General features: G+C 38.8%; 1 protein-coding gene across 7 annotated transcripts in view; it reads left to right on the top strand.

Annotated features, from left to right (window-relative positions):
* Window positions 1–20,275, top strand: part of ITPR2 (inositol 1,4,5-trisphosphate receptor type 2) — a 496,384-nt gene that overhangs the window by 260,281 nt on the left and 215,828 nt on the right. For all 7 annotated transcript variants that reach the window (XR_010579338.2, XR_012420091.1, XM_065523922.2 and 4 more), the window contains 2 exons: window positions 9,237–9,427; window positions 14,824–14,966. Coding sequence is in view for 5 of the 7 variants with exons in the window: in XM_065523922.2 (XP_065379994.1) it covers window positions 9,237–9,427; window positions 14,824–14,966 (334 nt within the window). In the remaining 2 variants the exon portion in view is untranslated. The remainder of the gene's footprint in view (window positions 1–9,236; window positions 9,428–14,823; window positions 14,967–20,275) is intronic.

The following is a 20,275-nucleotide window of genomic DNA, read 5'->3' as shown; positions in this document are numbered from 1 at the left end:
AGGGATGTGCATATTTAAAATGCAACAAAGTCAAGAGAGTACTTTGTTTACAAGACAGATTTTCAGTGCATTTACAAGTTGGTAAACACATTGCTGTCAATGTAAAGATCAATTATAGTCATATTTACATAACATTTTATGATTTGTAAATTGCTCTCAAGTACAGTAGCTCAACTCATCTAGCATCAAAAATACTTCGTTCTCTTTCTTATTTGTACATGGAATACAAAAGGTAGTAAAAATCAGCAAAAGCACTCTCTAAGTCAGTGTTTGCCTTGCTGAGAGCAGCAAGCATTTACTGAGTGTTGGAAAATCTAGTAAAATCCATGATGCGGACATAATTCTTAGCTCCATTTTATAGATGGGGAAATGACATTATCAGGGTTTAGCAGCTTTCTGAAGGTCACACAGGTGGGCAGGGCCTGAGCCAGGATCTGAATCCCTTCTGCACTGACACGCTAGTAGGCATTAACCTCTGCTATCACAAATCTCTGCTCTGCTGTCACAAATCAGTTTAAGCAGATGCATTACCTGTTTTATACCATTAAGATATGCATTATGGATCAAGGTGGTAATTTAAGCTATACATGAAACAAATATATAGAATTTTCAAATAAAGTAAAAAGAAGGTGAAGAGCTAGTGAACTGAGTTATAAGGGTTTTGGGGAAGCCCTTTATAGAAAAAGAATACTTCCTATCATCTATTGCTTTTTCTCCTTTCCCTGGATTGCTCCAGAAGTTTGCTGTAACTTTATCTGTTGCCATTAATGTTTTGAGGCAATGATCCTTTGTGAGTTTACTGTGTCATGTCAAATTTTTCTGATAAAACTTCAGAAGTTTTAAAAACTGAAACTGTGATCATTTGTGAATATATCATGTATATCGTGTCAGATTTTTCTGATAAAACGTTTTAAACTTTTAAAGGCTAAAGTGCTTTTGAATGTCTTTTTATATGTAGAAATTACTCATATTTACCTCCATTGCTACACTGTCTTCTAAGATGTAGGACTTGAAATTGATAAGATACAAGCTTTTAAGTGATCATAAATGCGACTTCCCCAGCAAAGTCATTACATGCAGGGGGGCTAACTGGAATGTAAGGGATAAACATCTTTATCATCCTCTGCCCTCAATGAGCTAAATTAAGGGTGATGATGGGAGCAAGTAAGGATAGAGAACTCTGCAGTAAATGCACACCATGGTATTCACAGAAATTTGAGAAATGTTCAGGCCATTAAGGCTATGTGAACTTTTTTAATGCACTTGGTCAAATGCTGTTCCTCAGTTTATTCATTTATTTAAAGTAAAATAGCACATAGTAGAAATATAGAACTTTGAGAAAAAGCATCCAAGAATTACTTCCATATTATTGCACTCAAAAAGGAATTTTGTTCCATGTGTTTCATAATCTTCAAATGATTTGGGGGGATTAATGCTGGGTACTTTGTTGGCAACATAATCTATTTTCCAAGTGGAAATTCCGTAAAATATCTTTTACAAATGGTTTGAATAATAAACATCAATTTTCAAGCCAACTGGTCCCGAAAGATTTGTACATGTAGAAAATGTTAACCCTTTAAGAAGAGAGATTAAGTCTCTATTAAATAAATATACCTATTTTAATCTATCTAAGGTATTGTGGTTGATTTCAGAAAGAGCTTGACATCATACACCCCAGTGATCACAGTTTTTAAAAACTCCAATACTACTTAAAAAAATTAAATCTGAGTAAGTTATAAAATAGGATAATATCATACAGCTTTTCACATATTTATTAACTCAACTGATTTATAGCGATTCCTCATTATCTGAAAGGCATTATTCTAGTTTTGGAGGAAATGCAATGTGTCAAACCACATTTTCTACCCTCGATTAATTTCCAGTATGTTAGGGGTAGACATAACATGTACAGAAGGAATAAAGCAGAATAAAACTAAGTACCCTACCTGTTATAAAATTCTAAAGCCTGATCTTGTCTACAGCACAGTAGGCACTCAATGTATATTTATCACATGAATAAAATAAATGAATACAAATAAATGAATGAGTATCTAATTCTTCTCTTTGGCTGCATAACATCCCATTGCATGACTATTAAAATAGATTTAACCTCACTATTGAATATTTATGTTGTTTTCAATCATTTTGCACATGTGAATAAGGTAAATACCTAGGAGTGGAATTTCTGGGTTATTTCACTTTTGACAGATGCTGCCCTCTGTAGAGACTGTTCAGTTTACACTCCACCAGCAATGTAGGAGAATATCTTTCTTCTTGATAATGCAGTGTGTTAGATTTTTGCCAATCTTGTAAGTAAAAATATTTTTATAGTTTTAATGTGTACTTCTCTTTTTTATGAGTGAGGGAAAAAAACATTATATGATTGGTATTTCCTTTTCTGTGAGCTGTCACTTCTTGTGCTTTCCTTATTTATCCTAATGGGTTTTTTCTTAATAATTCGTATAACCATTTAGATATTAAGAAAATGATCTCTTTGCCTATAAGTAACAATTTTTTTTCTCTTTTCTGATTTTTTTTTTTTTTTTTTTTTTTTGAGAGAGAGTCTTACTCCATCGCCCAGGGTAGAGTGCAGTGGCACAATCATGGCTGGCTACAGCCTCAACCCCCCTGGGCTCAAGTGACCCTCCCATCTCAGCCTCCTGAGTAGCTGGGACTACAGGCAGGTGCTGCCACACCTGGCTAATTTTTGTATTTTGTTATAAAGAGTTTTTGCCATGTTACCCAGGCTGGTCTCAAATTTCTGGGCTCAATCAGTCCACCCGCCTTGACCTCCCAAATTGTGGGGATTACAGGTGTGAACCACTGTGCCCACCAATTTTTTTTTTCTTGCCATTTGTCATTTGAACTTTTAGTTATTTTTTGGCATGCAATATTTTAAAATTTTCTTTTAGGCTTTTTAGGTTTTCTTTCATCTTCGGAATAACCCTTATCAGTCTAAGATGTTTTTTGAATTCTCATGGATAATTTTCATAGTTTTGTTTTGTCTGTGTTTTGGGAGTTGCTGTTCAAAATTGTGAGCTATCTGGGATACATTTAGTTATAAGGTATATGGAATCAACTTTATTTTTTCCAGATGACTAGTCAAGTGTGCCAATACTAGTTCTTCAATAACCCATAAAAATTACATGCATTATTCAATGTAAGGATTAATTGAGGATTCACCTGCTATAATTTGAGTGCCAAACAGGAAAGATGCGTTTAATGTATTTAATGTTCTTCCTGTTTATGTACACTAGTGCTTCAGTACAGATTTATTTTGGGTCCTTTGACATGATACAGGAAATGTGCCATTCTCTGCCCCTGCCATTCCACTCTCCTGTGTTCCACCTGGGCTGTACAGTAGAGCTTGACAACCAACCAGGTTTTCTAATTAGTGCTTACACTTTCCATTGCCTTTCCCCCCTACCTGTCAGTGTATCTAGCTAAGCATTTTTCTCCATGGCACCTATCACTGCATTGTATGTATTCTCAGAGATTTTGGTCTGGCAGATACCATCAGTAATTCCATCTAATTAAAACATTTTTACATAATAAGCAATATTTAATAATAATTAGAAATAGATTTTGATTACATCTTAAAATCACTGCAAAGACTTGTCATATCCAGAGAATTTCCTAGATTTATAAACCTAATTAGACAGTTGCCTAATAATAAAAAAAAATTGTGGATAAAGATAGCTCATTTTAGAGGACTGGTTATCTCTAGGCAGAGCTCTACAAAAGATAAATGCATTGATAACAACCCATTCTCTCTCTTATTAGTTATTTAAGGGATCCATATACTTACTTGCTGACAGTGTATCCTTAAGGTGTATCTCAATTGCATTCCAACTTAAAAGTGAAATAGGAACAAGTATTTTAAAAAATATTTTAAACTTTAAAGTGACCCTTTGTGTTAAAGTACATAGTTGGAGTTAATGCTATAGGCCAGAAGAATGGCTAACTGTAGTAAATGTGTTAGCTTTTCCTTATTGAGAGACAGGTGGGGCAGAGAATAACTGCTAATCCCAAGAATACATTCTAGTTCACATTTTGACACACTATGTGTATGTGTATGTGTGTGTGTATATATATATACAGGCTATATATATACATATACACATATATACATATATACAAATATATATATACACATATACACACACACCAGAATATATATAGAGAGACAGCATATATATATATAGCGCATATATATGTGTATATATACATGCTGGCTATAGAGGAATGTGTTCCATCAGCAGCTTACAAGAGATTCTGGTGGTGGATGAGATTTCCCTGAAGTCACTAATAAAAAGGCTGCATTGTTAATAACAGAGGTGCTGCCATTGAACTAAATTTTCACTGGCGTCATTAGAAAAATATTCATTGAGCGCTTCTTTGTGTAAGTCATCTTCATAGCAACAACACTTATTTGATGGTCAATTTCACCTAATGTACCTGATTCCTGAAGGGCAGATAAATCCCAATCTCCTCCCCAATTTGTTTAAATGTCAGTGGAAACTTGTTTTGTAACATGTTTTGAGAAACACTGAAGTTTATAATTTTTGTTATTTTTGTTGCTTAGAAAATAACATAGAAGTAGTATTGTCTTCTGTTTGATTTTTGAATGTTTAGAGCAAACCCAGTTTATGTGTGAAGCAGCCAGAAAAGGATGAAAATCTTGCCAGGATTTGATCATGGTGCAGGATTAAGTATTTATAAAACTATGCGCTGCTTGGCAGAGTTGAGGCCGTCTGTCCTTCAGATGAGACAGAAGTGCAATTGCATTGCTGTGTGTGAAGGACATAAACAGAGATATTGCATGCTTGGGAAAGAGAAACTTATCATGAATATTAGGAAAACATTTACTAGGGAAATTTAAGCAGTGGTGAAATTGATTGTTTAAGGTTGCCTTGTAGCTGTTACTATTTCTATAAAACTGCAGCGTGAGTTTTTATCTAAATTGGTAAATGTTTTTGGTGTGGCTAGTGAAAATTATCTATTTTCTGTCTTCCTTTCTTTTCCTTTCCTTTTCCTCTCCTCTCCTGTTCTCCTTATCCTTCTCCTCTCCTCTTTCCTCTCCTCGTCCTCCTCCACTCTCTCCTCCTCCTCCACTCCTTCTTCCTCCTCCTCTCCCTCCTCCTCCTCTCCTCTCCCCTCCTCTCCTCTCTTTTCCTCTCCTCTCCTCTTTCCTCTCTTTCTCCTCTCCCTCCCCGCCCCTCCCCTTCCCTCTCTTCTCCTCTCCTCTTCCTTCTCCTCTCCTTCTCTCTCTCTCCCTCTCCTCTCCTCCTTCTTCTCCTCTCCTTCTTCTCTCCCTCTCCCTCTCCTTTCCTCTCCTCTCCTCTCACCTCTCTTCTTCCTTCTCCTCCTTCCCCTTCTCCTTCTCCTCTCCCTCTCCCTCTCCTCTCCATCTTCCTGTCCCCTCCCTGTCCCCTCCATCTCCCTGTCCTCTCCTCTCACCTCTCCTCTTTTCTCCTCCTTCTCTTCACTTCTCCTTCTCCTCTCCGTCTCCTCTCCTCTCTCTCTCCTCCTCCTCTCCCTCTCCTCCTCCTGTCCCTCTCCTCTTCCTCTCCCTCTCCTACTACTATCCCTCTCCTCCTCCTCTCCCTTTCCTATCCTTCTCCTTTCCTCTTCTTCTCCCCTTCCCTCCCCTCTCCTCCCCTCCCCTCTCCTCCCTTCCTCTCCCGTCCCCTCTCCCCTCTCCCACTTCCCTTTCCCCTCTCCCTCTTCCCTCTCCCCTCTCTTCTCTTCTTTCGTTTTTAGAGACAGGGTTTTGCTGTGTTGCCCAGGCTAGATGCAGTGGCTATTCATATCATAGTGCACTACAGCCTCAAACTTCCGGACTCAAGTGATCCACCTGACTCAGCCTCCTGAATATCTGAGGCTACCACTGCATCCAGCAAATTGTCTATTTTCAAACAAGTTTTTGAGTATCTTTAAGCTTCAGAGAATTTTCACCAGCTGGTAATATTATCTACTATTTGCTTTCCTTTCATCATGTGAAGCAAGCCAGATTATCTATCTATCTATCTATCTATCTATCTATCTATCTATCTATCTATCTATCTATCTATCTATCTACCTATGTATCCATCCATCCAATTTTTTTATCCCTTCCTTCTAAAATAAATAAGCCTTCTGGGGACTATCATTATAAGTTTAAATATGATCTATATAGCTCTGCTATAACCATTTAGGACAAAAATGTAGCACTATGATATTAAAACTTTTCCAAGTAGAAGAGAATTTCCTAACCATGGAAATAGCTCATGGATCTTTTTTCATTTGTTTCTAACTTTATTTTCTTCTTCAGGTTCATACTTAGTTGCCATAGTTTCTCATATCCATGTAGACATTTAAAAACTATTTGCTCTTTTTTAAAATTTTTCATGGTGGATTCATTGAAGAATTTCTGAGCCTTTACATATTTTTCTAATGTTTTTGCTTGGGAATTACATTTGATTTTTAGTTTAGATGGACATAAAGTCCTTTTATCAAAATTTTTCATCTATAAATGTATTCTATCTTTTAGCATTCAATGGTGATGATAAGTCTGATGCTGGTCAGATTCTTTTTAGGAATCGTCTTTTCTCTCTGGAAGTACTTGACATTTTCTCCATACTGTTGACATTAGTGTAGTTTCTACAGCTGGCCGTAAATTAGCATAACTGTGTAGCTCAAAACAACAGAAATTTTACCTTCTCATAATTTGGAGACTAGGAGTCTGGAATCAAAGTGTCATCAGCACCATGCTCTCTCTGAAGGCTCCAGGGAAGAATTCATTCCATGCCTTTCTCTTAGCTTCTGGGGTTTGCTAACAGTCTTTGGCATTCTTTGGCTTGCAGCTGCATAAATCCAGTCTCTGCCTCCATCTTCACATTGTGTGTGTCCCTCAGGTATTTTTCTGTGTCTCTCCTTCCCTTCTTATAAGGACACCAGTTGAATTGGATTGGGGCCCACGGTGATTCAGTATGACCTCAACTTAACTTGATTACATCTGCAAAGACCCTATTTCCAAATAAGGTCACAGTCAGAGGGAGTGATGATTAATACTTCAACATATACTTTTTGGGGATGCAGTTCAACCCACAACAGCATTCTAAAGTTCTACCAGAATACGGCCAATATACTTACTTAATCCTGTTTAACATACTGGGGACCTTTTCAATTTGGATATGTACATGTGTCTTAAGTTCAAGGAAGTTGTCTTCTATTGTTTTCTTAATAATTTCTTCTCTCACATTGTATTTGCTGTTTCTTTCTGGAACTTATATTTGTTAGATGTTTAAATTCCTGGGTTGACCCTCTTTATTTCACGATCTCTGTGTTTTATTCTCCGTTTTGATATTTTATGCTTAATTTTTAGAAGATTCCTTGACTTCCTTTCCAGATTACCAACTGTGTTTCTATCAATTATTTTTCAGCCAGTTTTTCACATGTTTATGTATGCAATCACATTTTAATTTTTAAGATGTCATTCTTCTTTCTGACTTTCTAATTTTTTGGATGCAGTATATTTTCAAATTCTCTGAGGACAATACTTAGGATTATTTAAATATTTTTTGCTTTTCCTTGAGTCATCCCTGTTTTCACTAGGATTAGTTATTCTTAATGGTATTGGTTTTCCTTGTGATCCTTGGTGGTGTGTTTGTAGTTAGGAAAGTCCGTAATGACTGGCATAGGTTTCCACTGCAGTTTTAAAGGCCTGTTTCCTTCCTAGAATTCTTGTGTAAATGACAGGGCTGACCTGGAATTCTGTATGAGAGGCCAAAGGCTGACCAAATGACATGCAGACTTTCCTTCAGGCTGTGTGTGTGTGTATGTGTGCGCGCACATGTGTGCATATATGCATGTGTGTGTATAGCAGAGGTCAGGCTAGGAACACCAGTAAGTGTTAAAGTAAGGAGGGCTTTGCTCAGGAGTTGGAGAATTTAATATATTTCCTCTCTCTGCTGGTGCTGCCTCTTCTCTCTCCCCACATTCTACGTCTTTTTTTTTTTTTTGAGATGGAGTCTAGCTCTGTCGCTAGGCTGCAGTGCAGTGGCGTACAACCTCCGCCTACTGGGTTTAAGCAATTCTCCTGCCTCAGCTTCCCGAGTAGCTGGGATTACAGGCACGCACCACCACACCCGGTTAATTTTTGTATTTTTAGTAGTATGTTATCCAGGATGGTCTCGATCTCCTGACCTCGTGATCCGCCCGCCTTGGCCTCCCAGAGTGCTGGGATTACCTGCGTGAGCCACCTCGCCTGGCCCACATTTTACCTCTTACTTGATCTCTGGCGTTACTTCAAGCTCCATTCTGCTTCTCTATCAAGTTCTAACGTCTTCATTTGGCATTCTCTCCAGTCAGGTATTCTACTTTCTTGAGAGAACATTTCTTCATTTCTCTGACTTTATCCTCTGGGTAAAAACTGCTTCTGCCAACTGCTCTGTCTATGCCAGTCAGAGGGAGGAGGGCCTTAGCTTCCCAGCTGTTCAGCTGTTATTCTTTAATCAGTTGCCCATATCCCTGCCCAACCCTTTGTGTTGGTTGACTGCGCACCTGGAAAGACCTTTTCTAACTCTAATCTCCTGTGGGGCAGTTTCTTCTCTTCTTTCTCTGATGGACTAATCCCATCTTCATTTTGCCTTGCAAAAATGCTTCAACATTACTCCTTTCTTTGTGACAGGCATTCTCAATTTTCAGTATTGATGTGATGTAAACTTGTTAAAATATAAATTTCAGTGGATCTTGGGAAGAAAGACACATATTAAGATGTGCCCTCTTCCAATGCAGATTTTTTACACTCTTCAACTTTTTATTTCTATTCTCAGATGTTTCATCACGTACAATTTTGTGTGCACACAAGCACTACTTAAATTAATGAATGGAGTGGAAGAATTATATCATGTGTTTTATGTCTGCTTTCTTATTTATGTTGGCATCTGGGAAGGTACAAATATGCGGGTTGTTATACAGCGTTTTTCTGTATTGATGCTGTATAAAGTACATTTCAAGCATGAATCATTAAGAAATCAAATAAGTTCTTGAATGTTTCATGTACCCACTTCACTAATTGGTCTTAAGAAATGAAATACATTCAGGTTAGAAGCTTTTACAGTTATATAAAACAAGTTAATGGCAGAGTTTAAAGATTTAATATTATTTCCTTTATGTTTATAAGATTGTATGGATAATGTGTAAGAAACTTTAGTCAAATTAAGAGGGAAATATTTTAAATCTTTCTTTTTCAGCAAAAAATCGTGGAATTGCCATTCCAGTGGATTTGGACGGCCAAGTTAATACTCTTTTCATGAAGAGCCATTCAAATATGGTGCAGAGAGCAGCAATGGGTTGGAGACTATCAGCTCGCTCTGGGCCACGCTTTAAGGAAGCTCTTGGAGGGCCTTCTTGGGATTACAGAAATATTATTGAAAAGTTACAGGTACATGAGAGCATGAAATAGCATTCATATTTTCTAAATTACACTTTTTAAAGAATATGTAGTCACATAAATAAAATATGGCTAAAAATATCAAGTTCTATTTGGGGACCAGGCCTTACTTTACAACTCTCTACTACCACTGCTCTTTTTAAACATATAGCTTACATATGTTGTGAGTTACTTTTTAATGAGTGTATATTAATTACTGTGTTTTGATAGTATGGTAGTGAATAGTAGGTCTTAATACCAAAATAATAATCATAATACCAATGATAACACTGGTAAAGAAACTCAATATTCATAGCCTTGCTTCAACTTATGTTTCAGTATTCCCTTCTAATCCTTTGGTCAGAACGATCCAAGCACCTTGCTCCCAAATGACTTGTATAGTACTCACTCTTGATTTTGGCCTGGAAATTATATTAGTTTGCCAGGGCTGCTGTTACAGAATGTCACAGACTTGGTGGTTTAAACAACAGCAATTTATTTTCTCATAGTTCTGGAGGCTAGAAGTCCAAGATCAAGGTATCAGCAGGTATGCTTTCTCCTGAGGCTTCTCTCCTGGGCTTGCCGATGGCTGACTTCCTGCTGTGTCTTCATAGGCTCTTTCCTCTGTGTTTGTACATGTCTGTGTCCTAATCCCTTCTTCTTATAAGGATACCAGTTATTTTGGATTAGGGCCTGCTCATATGAACTCATTTTTTCTTAATTACACTTTTGAAAACCCTAGCTCTAAATAGAGTCACATTCTGAGGTACTGTGAGTTAGGCCTTCAACATACGAAATCCAGGGGAGTTATAATACAGCCCATAACAGACATCTTCCCATTCACATAATTAGTAGTAGCACATTACATGGAGTTGAATTGGGATATAATTTGAAGAAGTTTTTTTTTTTTCCTACAAAATGGCCAAGACATTAACTGAAATAAATATTATGAGAAGTCACATGTAGATGAGTGTTATATGGGGTTGGAAACACAAGTTAGATTCAGAGAGTATGAGAAACCTAAAGGGTGTGAGACATTAAAAATTTGGGGGAAAATGCCAGTATAAGTGGTTCTTGATTTGTAGGATAGGGTTATCAAAAAGAGACTAGAGGAAGAGCGACTAGTGAGAAGTTACTTAAGATCTAAGCCAAGTGGTGATATGGATGAAATGAAGAAATGAGTGTTACAGATAATAATGAAGCCAGGGTCAGCAGACCTGGAGGCTCTTAGATGGAAATAGAGAGTGGGCATGAGAGGAGTTTAAGAGGCCCTGTTGATTGGAGACTAGATAGTATTATTAAGACTGTTTGTTGTAAGAGCAGAGGAGAAGAGAACGCAATAGGAGGGCAATGGAAAATGCAGTGAACTAGGGTAGCAGGCTACTGAGTATATTGGAAGTTAAGTCTATATTTGAAGATAATAGTTGGAGCAAGGATAGTGGTTGGTATTGCTAAACGAGAAAATACAGTGATAGAAAAAAAAAGAACACCCTATGCGAGGCTAAGAGTAGCAGAATGGCCCACATAAAGAGTGGGGGAAAAAAAAGCACGTCAGAGAGGAGGAGGGTCAGGAGAGCAAAGGGAGTGGAACATTTCAGAGGAGAGGTATATAGTAGTGTCAACCAGCACAGAGAGGGTGTGCCTTAAACTTCTTTTAGTAAACTTCTTTTAATAGATTGATATCCATTAAGTAAGTATTTATTTAGTGAAAATTCTATACTAGCCACTGTGTGAAGTGCTAAAGAGAGAGCCATAGGGTCTATGCTCTTCTGGGACATGCATTTTAACTCATTAAATAATTGATAAATTGTTGGATAATTAAAACTACAGTGAATAAAATAGAGCAAAGTAACAACATGGTGGAGAATTACTGAAAGAATGACCCTGTAATTGTGAAGTTCATTTCTACCAGGATAACAGTTTTGTTGACACCTGAATAATGAAGATGAATAATCTATTCCAAGATTTGAGTTCAGATAGTTTTATGGGAAGGAAATAGGAAATGCAAAGGTGCTTAGGCAGGAGTGAGGCTGATGGGTTTGAAGATCCAAGAAAAGCCCATTGGGGCAGGAGTTTAGTGAGTAAAGGAAGAAAATATTATGAGATAAGGGGCAAATCATGTAGAGACTTGTATGGTGCTGTGGCTGTGCCCTGAGTGTTTGTGTCCTCCCCCACCCCAAATTCATATGCTGAAATTCTGACCCCCATGGTGATAGTATTAGGAGGTAAGGTCTTCTGGGAGTTGAGATTAGAGTCCCTATAAAATAAGCCCATGCAAACTCATTCAGCCCTTCCACCATGTGAGGACAGAGCAAGAGAGGCACCGTCTATGAACCAGAAAGTGCATCCTCACTAGACAACAAATCTGCTGCTGCCTGATCTTGGACTTCCCAGCCTCCAGAACTACAAGAAATGATTTCTGTTGCTTATAAGCTACTCAGTTTATGGTATTTTGTTATAGCAGCCTGAACAGATTAAGGCGCATATTAAGGCATTTTAATTGTATTCTATGTGTGATGACAAGTCATTGAAGATTTTCAGCAGAGGAGGGGCTGACTTGGTTTACTTTTTAAAAGATCACTGTGAATTCTAAGCGTATTTCTAAGATCCAGACATGGAAGCAGTGTATCTAGTTATGTAGCTTTGCATTAATTCAGGCAAAAGGTGATGGTAGCTTGGCTTAAGGAGGTTGCAATAGTAATGCAGAGAAGTGTATTAATTTTGTGTATATTTAGTTGTAGAACTAATAGAACTTGGTGGAGGAATCGATTGATGTGTTGTAGGATAATGAAAAGAAGAATCAAGGATGACTCTGGTTTTGATATGATATGGTTGTGTTATTTACTAAGATAGGAAGTAATGGGAGAGAAAGAGGTTGGGGCTGAGTTGAAATTAGCAGTTCTATTTGGGGAATTTTAAAGTTGAGATGCCTATTTAGGTACCTGAGTGTGTCAACTTGGCTGTTTGATATGAGTCTGAAGTGGAAAGATGTCCATGCTGGAAATATAAATGTGGGAGTTCCAACATATAGATGATATTAAAACCATAGAATTGGACGAGATTTTTCAGAAGAAAGTGTAGATATCAAAGAGAAAAGGAGCAGGAGCTATCAGGAGTTGATGAAGAAATAGTAAGGACATAGGTGGAAAATAAAGTGTGATGTCATAGACGTCAAGAGCAGAAAGTGTTTCAAAGAGCAGAAACCAGTGTGTAAAATGCTTAGCAGTGATTAAGATGAAGAGCAAGTAAACCACCGAGTTTGGGTGATGATCACAGCTAACCCATGCTCAGTAGTAAAGATTACTAGTATTTACAGGGAATAAGTGGCTAGTGTGTGTTAGAGGATGTTCTATGCACTTACCTTTAATCCTTGCAGCAAGCTTATGTGATTGTTAGTATCATCCTAAGCTTTCACATGGGGAAACAATGACCTAGGGAGGTTGCATAGTTGCCTCATGACCAAAATTAGAGTTAAAGACAGAATTCATATCATAGCAGCCTGAGCACTATTTCTTTAGTAGATGAAACAAAGAAGAGGTAATCTAAACAACAGGGACATTTAATTAAATATGGTCATATTTGATAAACATACTCTCCCCACTTTTATATAATATCTAGTTTTCCCCTTTATGCTATTTCCCTTTAGTCTCTTTTAATTGTTTTCAGACATTTCTCAGAAAGCTTATTTAGAGTGGTTGAAGTAGAAGTAATCACTTTTGCAGAAAGAGAAAGAGTTAAAACACGAATTAACATAATTCATAAGAAATCAAGAGGGTGACATCCCCATCTGTGCTTCTGTAGCTAAGAGTGACAATAAGCAATTGGCAATGTTCTGCTTAATAAAAATACACCATAGCTATGGGTGAATAAATTGTTCTTTTATGTAAGAAGTTTTTTTTTTTTCTTCTAACATAGTTTAAAAATAAAATGGGGGTGCTTTAACCATTAAAGAATGTTTGGGAAATTATAATTACCTGTGGTTCATTTTAGAAACATATCAGTTAAGATGCTTTCAGCTTTAATTAACACAGCATTCAACTAAAAGTGACTTAAATAATAAAGACCATATCATTTAACATAGCAAGAAACCTGGAACTGTGGCTCTCCTTGAGTTTGCTAATTGTAGACCTGGGCCCCTAAAACCAAAGGTCTGTAGGCATTCAGCTTAATGCTGGTCTCCCAGGGTAACATGAGGGCTGTCTTAGATTTTGGATTCACATCCTCAAGCTGCCTTGAGAGCAGTAGGTGGTTATGAAAGAACCTCCCCACCCGCAACACGTACCCCACTCTCTCAGCTGACTTCACCTGATGTCTCATTGACTGGGACTGTGTCACATAATCATGCCTAGACAGCTTGCTAGAGGTGGAAATGGGATAACCATGCCTGCCTTAGAGTAATCAACCTCGACCGTAAGCTGAGGGGGCTCATCCCCTGAGAATATTGTTGCTTGACTCAGAAATGACGTTGAGATTCTGGTAGCAAGGAAGAGGGTAAAGAAAGGCTGTTGGGTAAGTGACCAATAGGGTCTCTCAAAAAATATAATTTGAAATTCTGTTGAATGTCATTGAATCCATGTATAGTACTAATATTGCTTCAAATAATATTTCAGTGAGTTTCCCCTTTGGATGAAATGATTCGTTTTGAATAACCAATGACCCATGGGAATTTATTTATTTATTTATTTATTTATTTATTTAATTTGAGATAGGGTTTCGCTCTGTCACCCAGGCTGGAGTGCAATGGCGCTATCTTGGGTCACTGCAACCTCCACCTCCTAGGCTCAGATGATTCTCCCACCTTAGCCTCCTGAGTAGCTGGGACCACAGGCGCACATCACCAAGCCCAGCTGATTTTTGTATTTTTAGTAGAGACAGGGTTTCACCATGTTGACCAGGCTGGTCCCCAAATCCTGGCCTCATGCAATCCACCTGCCTCGGCCTCCCAAAGTACTGGGATTACATGCATGAGGCACTGCACCTGGCTGGAAATCTTTTTTTTTTTTTTTTTTTTTTTTTAAGCTGTTCCCTGGGTATGCCCCTAATTTATTGCAATGTAATGAGTACCTGTCATGTTTCCATTATAATCCTAGGCACTGCAGGGCACATACAGTGGCCTAACTGACTTTTCCTCTTATAGGTGTATATCCTTAGAAATAACTACCTGTCCCTCCCTTATCTTGTAAATGACACACACACATGCACACACACACACACACACGCACAAATACAGACTCAGGCAGTATTCATACATAAAACCAGACTATAATCATGGTACAGACATGTGGTGCTATGGAAATAGAGGGGGTAATCTATAAAATTCCCATTAGTATTCTTAGGCTTGTCTTATCTTCGAAAGATGAAATCTTACTTAGGCCTTCACGTGGGTTCTCCTGTGTTTCATTCCCTAGGATGTAGTGGCCTCCTTGGAGCACCAGTTCAGCCCAATGATGCAGGCTGAATTCTCAGTGTTGGTTGATGTATTATACAGTCCAGAGCTGCTGTTCCCTGAGGGAAGCGATGCAAGAATAAGATGTGGCGCTTTCATGTCAAAGTAAGTGAATCCAATCTGAGATTCTGCTAGTGTCGTCAAACTGAGATGGCCTCTAACATTGCCGCTTTACACTTCACTGATATAAAATGACAGTCCACAAAGTATGTGAAAGGTCTAAAATCCATGTTAAAATATACTGCCAGAATAATTAAATTGAGTCACTTGAAATTTTATTTTGGTGAAGGTCAAGTTATCATATTTTACTAAATTTACTGAAAATAAAGTGTGTCATTATGGGGCACAAAGGATCATGCAAAATAATATTTTGGTCCTAATTCCTTTCCATAATTATATTTTGTGACCTTTTAAAAAATTCTTGTTTAAAGTCACTTATTTTCATTAACATAGGGAGAAAGGAAAAGGAGCTAGCATTTATTGAGGTCTTAATACTGTCATATGTTTTTAACTATTATTTTATCTAATCTGCATAAACACCCAGAGACTGAGAGGTCAGCCTGATTCAGAGAGGAGATTGCTGAGGACCAGGTGTGCTTCAGGTGCAGGGTTAGTAAGACTCAGACCCAGCACGTGGCCATGCTGCCTGGATGATCCTCATCTGCAGCTCTGTCGTTTACTGATGTTTCTCAGCGTTTGTGGTATTGCAGATCTATTATAGCTGATATGTTTACCCTAGAGAATCTTCATCTTAATGGTAAGTGAAAAATTCTCAAGGGAGATGTGCACAAGGAGAAGCAGTTGTGAGAAAAAGCATAACTAGCTCCAGAAAGAAGAGACTTGTCTTTATGTGGAGGGCACGTTATTGAGGGAGATCTGCAGGTCGTCACATGTAGACCCTGGATGACCAGTCAGAAAGAGGGTGCTTGGTCTTCCTGGGAGGAGTACCTGGATGGAGAGTCAGTGAGATGAGCTTGCCAAGCCCCTTGACCATGACCCATCCCAGCTAATTCCTGTATGGTAGAGGGTATTGCTGAAAGAGATCTGGAAACCTCTTCTATCGTCTGTGATGTATCGAGGCAGAGCTTGAAGGACTAGGGCACACAAGAAGTGTGTTCCTTTCTTTCACCATTTAAGGTGGGACCTTGGGAGTGAAAACAAGGCATGGGATGAGAAAAACTGACTACAGGGATCATGTTGAAGAAGAGGTGGGGTTTTTATACTATGGCCAGAATCAGGTATTTTTGGCTTTAGACTCATCGTGTCTTAGGGAGATTGGGAAGAATGTATTTGTCCGGACACCTGCCAGTCTTGCGAGTAAGGATTTTAAAGTGAAGAGGCTCCAAGTGTACAACGGATGACTGCTGAGAACATTAGAAAGAAAATTGTAAGTGGAGGTATTGCCTAGTAATTCACTATAAAAATAGGATGTTGAGCATAGTTCACTATTCAGATGATGGGTATGTTGAAAGCCCAGACTTCACCACTACACATATATGCATGTGAGAACTCTGCACCTGTACCCATTACAGATCTAAACATAAGAACTAAATGAAAAAAAAAAAAAAAGGAAAGATAATAGGATCTTTGATAAATACCCTTCACCTCCTATGAATATATGTCAATATATGGAATATGGGTTAAAAATTAGGCGATAAACCTGTTAAGTTCAGTAAATTAATGTAATACAATAGCTATATCCCCGAGTTGTGACAGCCTGGAACAGGGGTTGGCAAGCTCTGGCCCTCAGGCTAAATTGGTCCTGCTACTCATTTCTGTAAATAAAGTTTTACTGAAACACAGTGGTGCTCATTCATTTCTGGATTGTCTGTGGCTGCTTTCATGCCACTGTGGCAGAATCAGCTAGTTGCCACAGAGACTGTGTACCCCACAAAGCCTAAAATATTTACTATCTGATCCTTTAGGTTTCCTGACTCCTTGTCGAGAACTGGGGTGCCAATATGGTAGCTACTAGCCACACATGGTTATTTAAGTTATTGTTTAAATGAATTAAAATGAAATAAAAATCCACTTCCTCAGTCATGTTTGCAACATTTCAAGCGCTCAATAGCCACTTGTGGCTAATGGCTACCAAATTTGGCAGCACAAATATGGAACATGTGTATTATTGCAGAGAGTTCTGTTAGACAGCACTGGTCTAGGACTTGGAGATATTGGTCTATGAGAAAGTGATAGGAAGTAACTCATGATGTCAAGTAAATATTGAGCTGTGCTGCAGATGGAGACAAGCCTGTGACACCATTAGGTAACCTGAAAGGAGAGAAGCAGAAGTGATATGATAATAGGAATACATTGCAGATCCTACACCCACATGAAGGAAAATGATGTTGTGTTTACATGAGTGATTCTAGAAGAGATTTTTGTGCTATTGCAATTGTATTACAGCCAGAGCCTCAGGAGTGTCTATTTTCTGCCTTAGTGCTCACCCTATTCCTTCCCCAACTCTGTAAAAAACCAAGGGTTTCCTTTGTAAGAATATCTTACAAAATTAGAATCTGACTTTATGAATAGCCAGGGGTCTTCTTTTTTTTTTTTTTTTTTTTTTTTTTTTGAGATGGAGTCTTGCTCTGTCACCCAGGCTGGAGTACAGTGGTGCAATCTTGGCTCACTGCAAGCTCCACCTCCCAGGTTCACGCCAATCTTCTGCCTCAGCCTCCTGAGTAGCTGGGACTACAGGCACCCGCCACCACACCCAGCTAATTTTTTGTGTTTTTTTATAGATGGGGTTTCACTGTGTTAGCCAGGATGGTCTCTATCTCCTGACCTTGTGATCCGCCTGCCTCGGCCTCCCAAAGTGTTGGGATTACAGGCGTGAGCCACCGTGCCTGGCTACCAGGGGTCTTGTATTGCTGTGCATACTATCCTGGTAAAGCTTAGCTGGAGAATATAAATTTAGGGGCAAGTGCTAAGTAGGGCTTCCTACTTTCTCTAATGAATCTAATTCTTGGAATCTTTTGACTCAGATGAGTCTGGAGGAGAATATGAGGATAGACTCCAGGACAGGGGTCTACTTAACACATAGAGTGAAAGAGAAGAGAATAGGTCAATGACACTGTTAACCTTTAAGACAGCTGATTAGAGTCCATTCAAATCAACACCTACTCCTTCCTTGTGAAGGAGAATCTCAGTGTTTTTCAAACTGTGGGGTGTGCTCCATTTATAGATTTTTAAACTGACTTAGGTGGAGGCAACCAGCAAATTTAAAAAATGAATTAGAGAAGATACAAATTATCAGAGTGCATCTCATAGTGAGGGTGACATTAGTGTGAGTTTACACACACACTCCCACACAGGTACTTCTTTACTGGGTGGTTTTGTGAAATATAGATGGAAATAATATTTGAAAGTCACCGACCTAACTCAACCAAACATTATGTGAATACCTTTTATAAATCTGTAGCAAGTGGTCATTCAACCTTATGGTTATTTTCAATATGGTTAATGAATTAAATCCTTTATCTAAGGAAGAGTTAAAGAAAATGGAAATAATTAGCCTGAGAGAGCAACAAACAAAATCAAAAGAAATTTTTTGTGTCCACCAAAACTGTTTTCACATATTTAAAGACTATTATGTGAATGTATATACCTACTATGTATCCACAAAAATTAAAAATTAGAAAAAGACTATTGTGTGAAAGAAAGAATTAAATAGTAGAAGTTTTAGAAAGGCAGGCTTCATTTTCCTTGCCAGGAGAACTTTTGAAATTCTTCTGCCTGCTAGGCCTGACCTAGACTCAACATGTCTAAAAGGACATCGGTGTTACTTTCATTGTGTGTTTGCTACTTCTTCACCATGGAACAGTGTCATTTTAAAGTGTCACCATTGGGCTGGGTGTGGTGGCTCACACTTCTAATCCCAACACTTTGGGAGGCTGAAGCAGGGGGATCCCTTGAGTTTGAAACCAGCCTGGGCCACAAAGCAAGACCCTATCTCTGCAAAAAGTAAAAAAAATTAGCCAGGCATGGTGGCTATACCTGCGGTCCCAGCTACTCAGGAGGCTGAGGTGGGAGGATAGCTTGAGCCTAGGAGGTCTAGGCTGCAATGAGCTATGATCACATCACTGCACTTCAGCCTGGGTGACAGAGACCCTGTCTCATTAAACAAATTTTAAAAATTGAAAAAAAACTGATCACCATCCACATATTAGCCTAGTCTCTACATTTCAGGGGCCTCTGATCTGCCCTGCTTCCTCTTCCACTTCCCACATGTCATCATTTACAAGTCTCTGCTGTGGGTCTTCTCTGTTGCTTCCTATGTCCTCACCCGACCTCTGCCACTGCTCTCTTGCCTTGCTCCGTCTCCTCTGCTTCATCTTTCCTGCTGCCCTCGTTGGTCTCTTTCTCACAGTGGGAAGAGGCATTTAGGTCCTTTAGAACAGTGGTTCCCTATTTTCTCTAGAAAACATTCAAGACTCTTGAGGTTAATATTCCAGTCCCTTCTTTCCAAACCACATCTCTTACACTTTCCTTTTCCAGGTCTTTAAGTGTCAGCGGGCAATTGGCATGCTTCTCATTTCCTGGACATGCCGGCCAGGTTTCTGCTTCTGCCCTGTGTTCATACCATTCCCTTTGCAGGGATGTCTTCTCTCCGGAGCTTTCCTTGACAGGTGACATCTTCGTTAGTTGCATGCTATCTCTTCGCTGAAACCTTCTTTGATCAGCCCTAGGTAACTACCCCCAGCAGAATGAAGTGGTTTCATGTGTGGTTCACAGCATTTGCCAATGCCTCTGTTGTGGCACTTGCTCATTCAGGGGGCTGTGTGCAGCCTAGCATGTGTGGGGACTCTGCACAAGACCCCTGAGACTCAGGAGATCAATGACCTGAGTCCTGTCACCACAGAGTTGTTCTTAAGAATTTGGGCTCTGAGGTCAGATGGACCTGAGTGCATTTGCGGGTCTCGCCACTTAACAATTTATGTAACCAGAGGTAAGTTGCTGTATCTCCCTGGGCCTCTGTTATGTCATGAGCAAAATTAGTCTGAACCTGTCTCATGGGCTTGGTGTGAGGATAAATTAGGAGAGTCCCTGGGCTGTCCTTACACTTGACCCTGACACCTGATAAGCACTTGCTAGCCATTAACCAGTGAAAGTTCACTTTTTCCCCAGGGTTATGTCCCACAGTACTCATGTTATGTCACTGAAATTGGATCATTTGAGGAAGACATCTCACAGGGTCATTTTGAAGATCAGCTTTTTAACAACATGAGCTATATATGCTATATATATAGCTATATAAGCTCAATTCTGATAATGAAAATTTATTTGCTTTTAAGTTCTTGGGGATGGTGATCCTGAAACTCTTCTAACAGAGCACCAGTGCATAGTGTACCACTTGATTAAAATGATGGGAGTTTTTGCCCAAATTACACCAAAGCTGGTAAATGGATAGATTG

This window comes from Macaca fascicularis, chromosome 11 (assembly GCF_037993035.2).
Source record: "Macaca fascicularis isolate 582-1 chromosome 11, T2T-MFA8v1.1".
Classification (NCBI taxonomy): domain Eukaryota; kingdom Metazoa; phylum Chordata; class Mammalia; order Primates; family Cercopithecidae; genus Macaca; species Macaca fascicularis.
The sequence above is the reverse complement of the archived record's forward strand: the minus strand, read 5'-3'. Positions and strand labels throughout refer to the sequence as shown.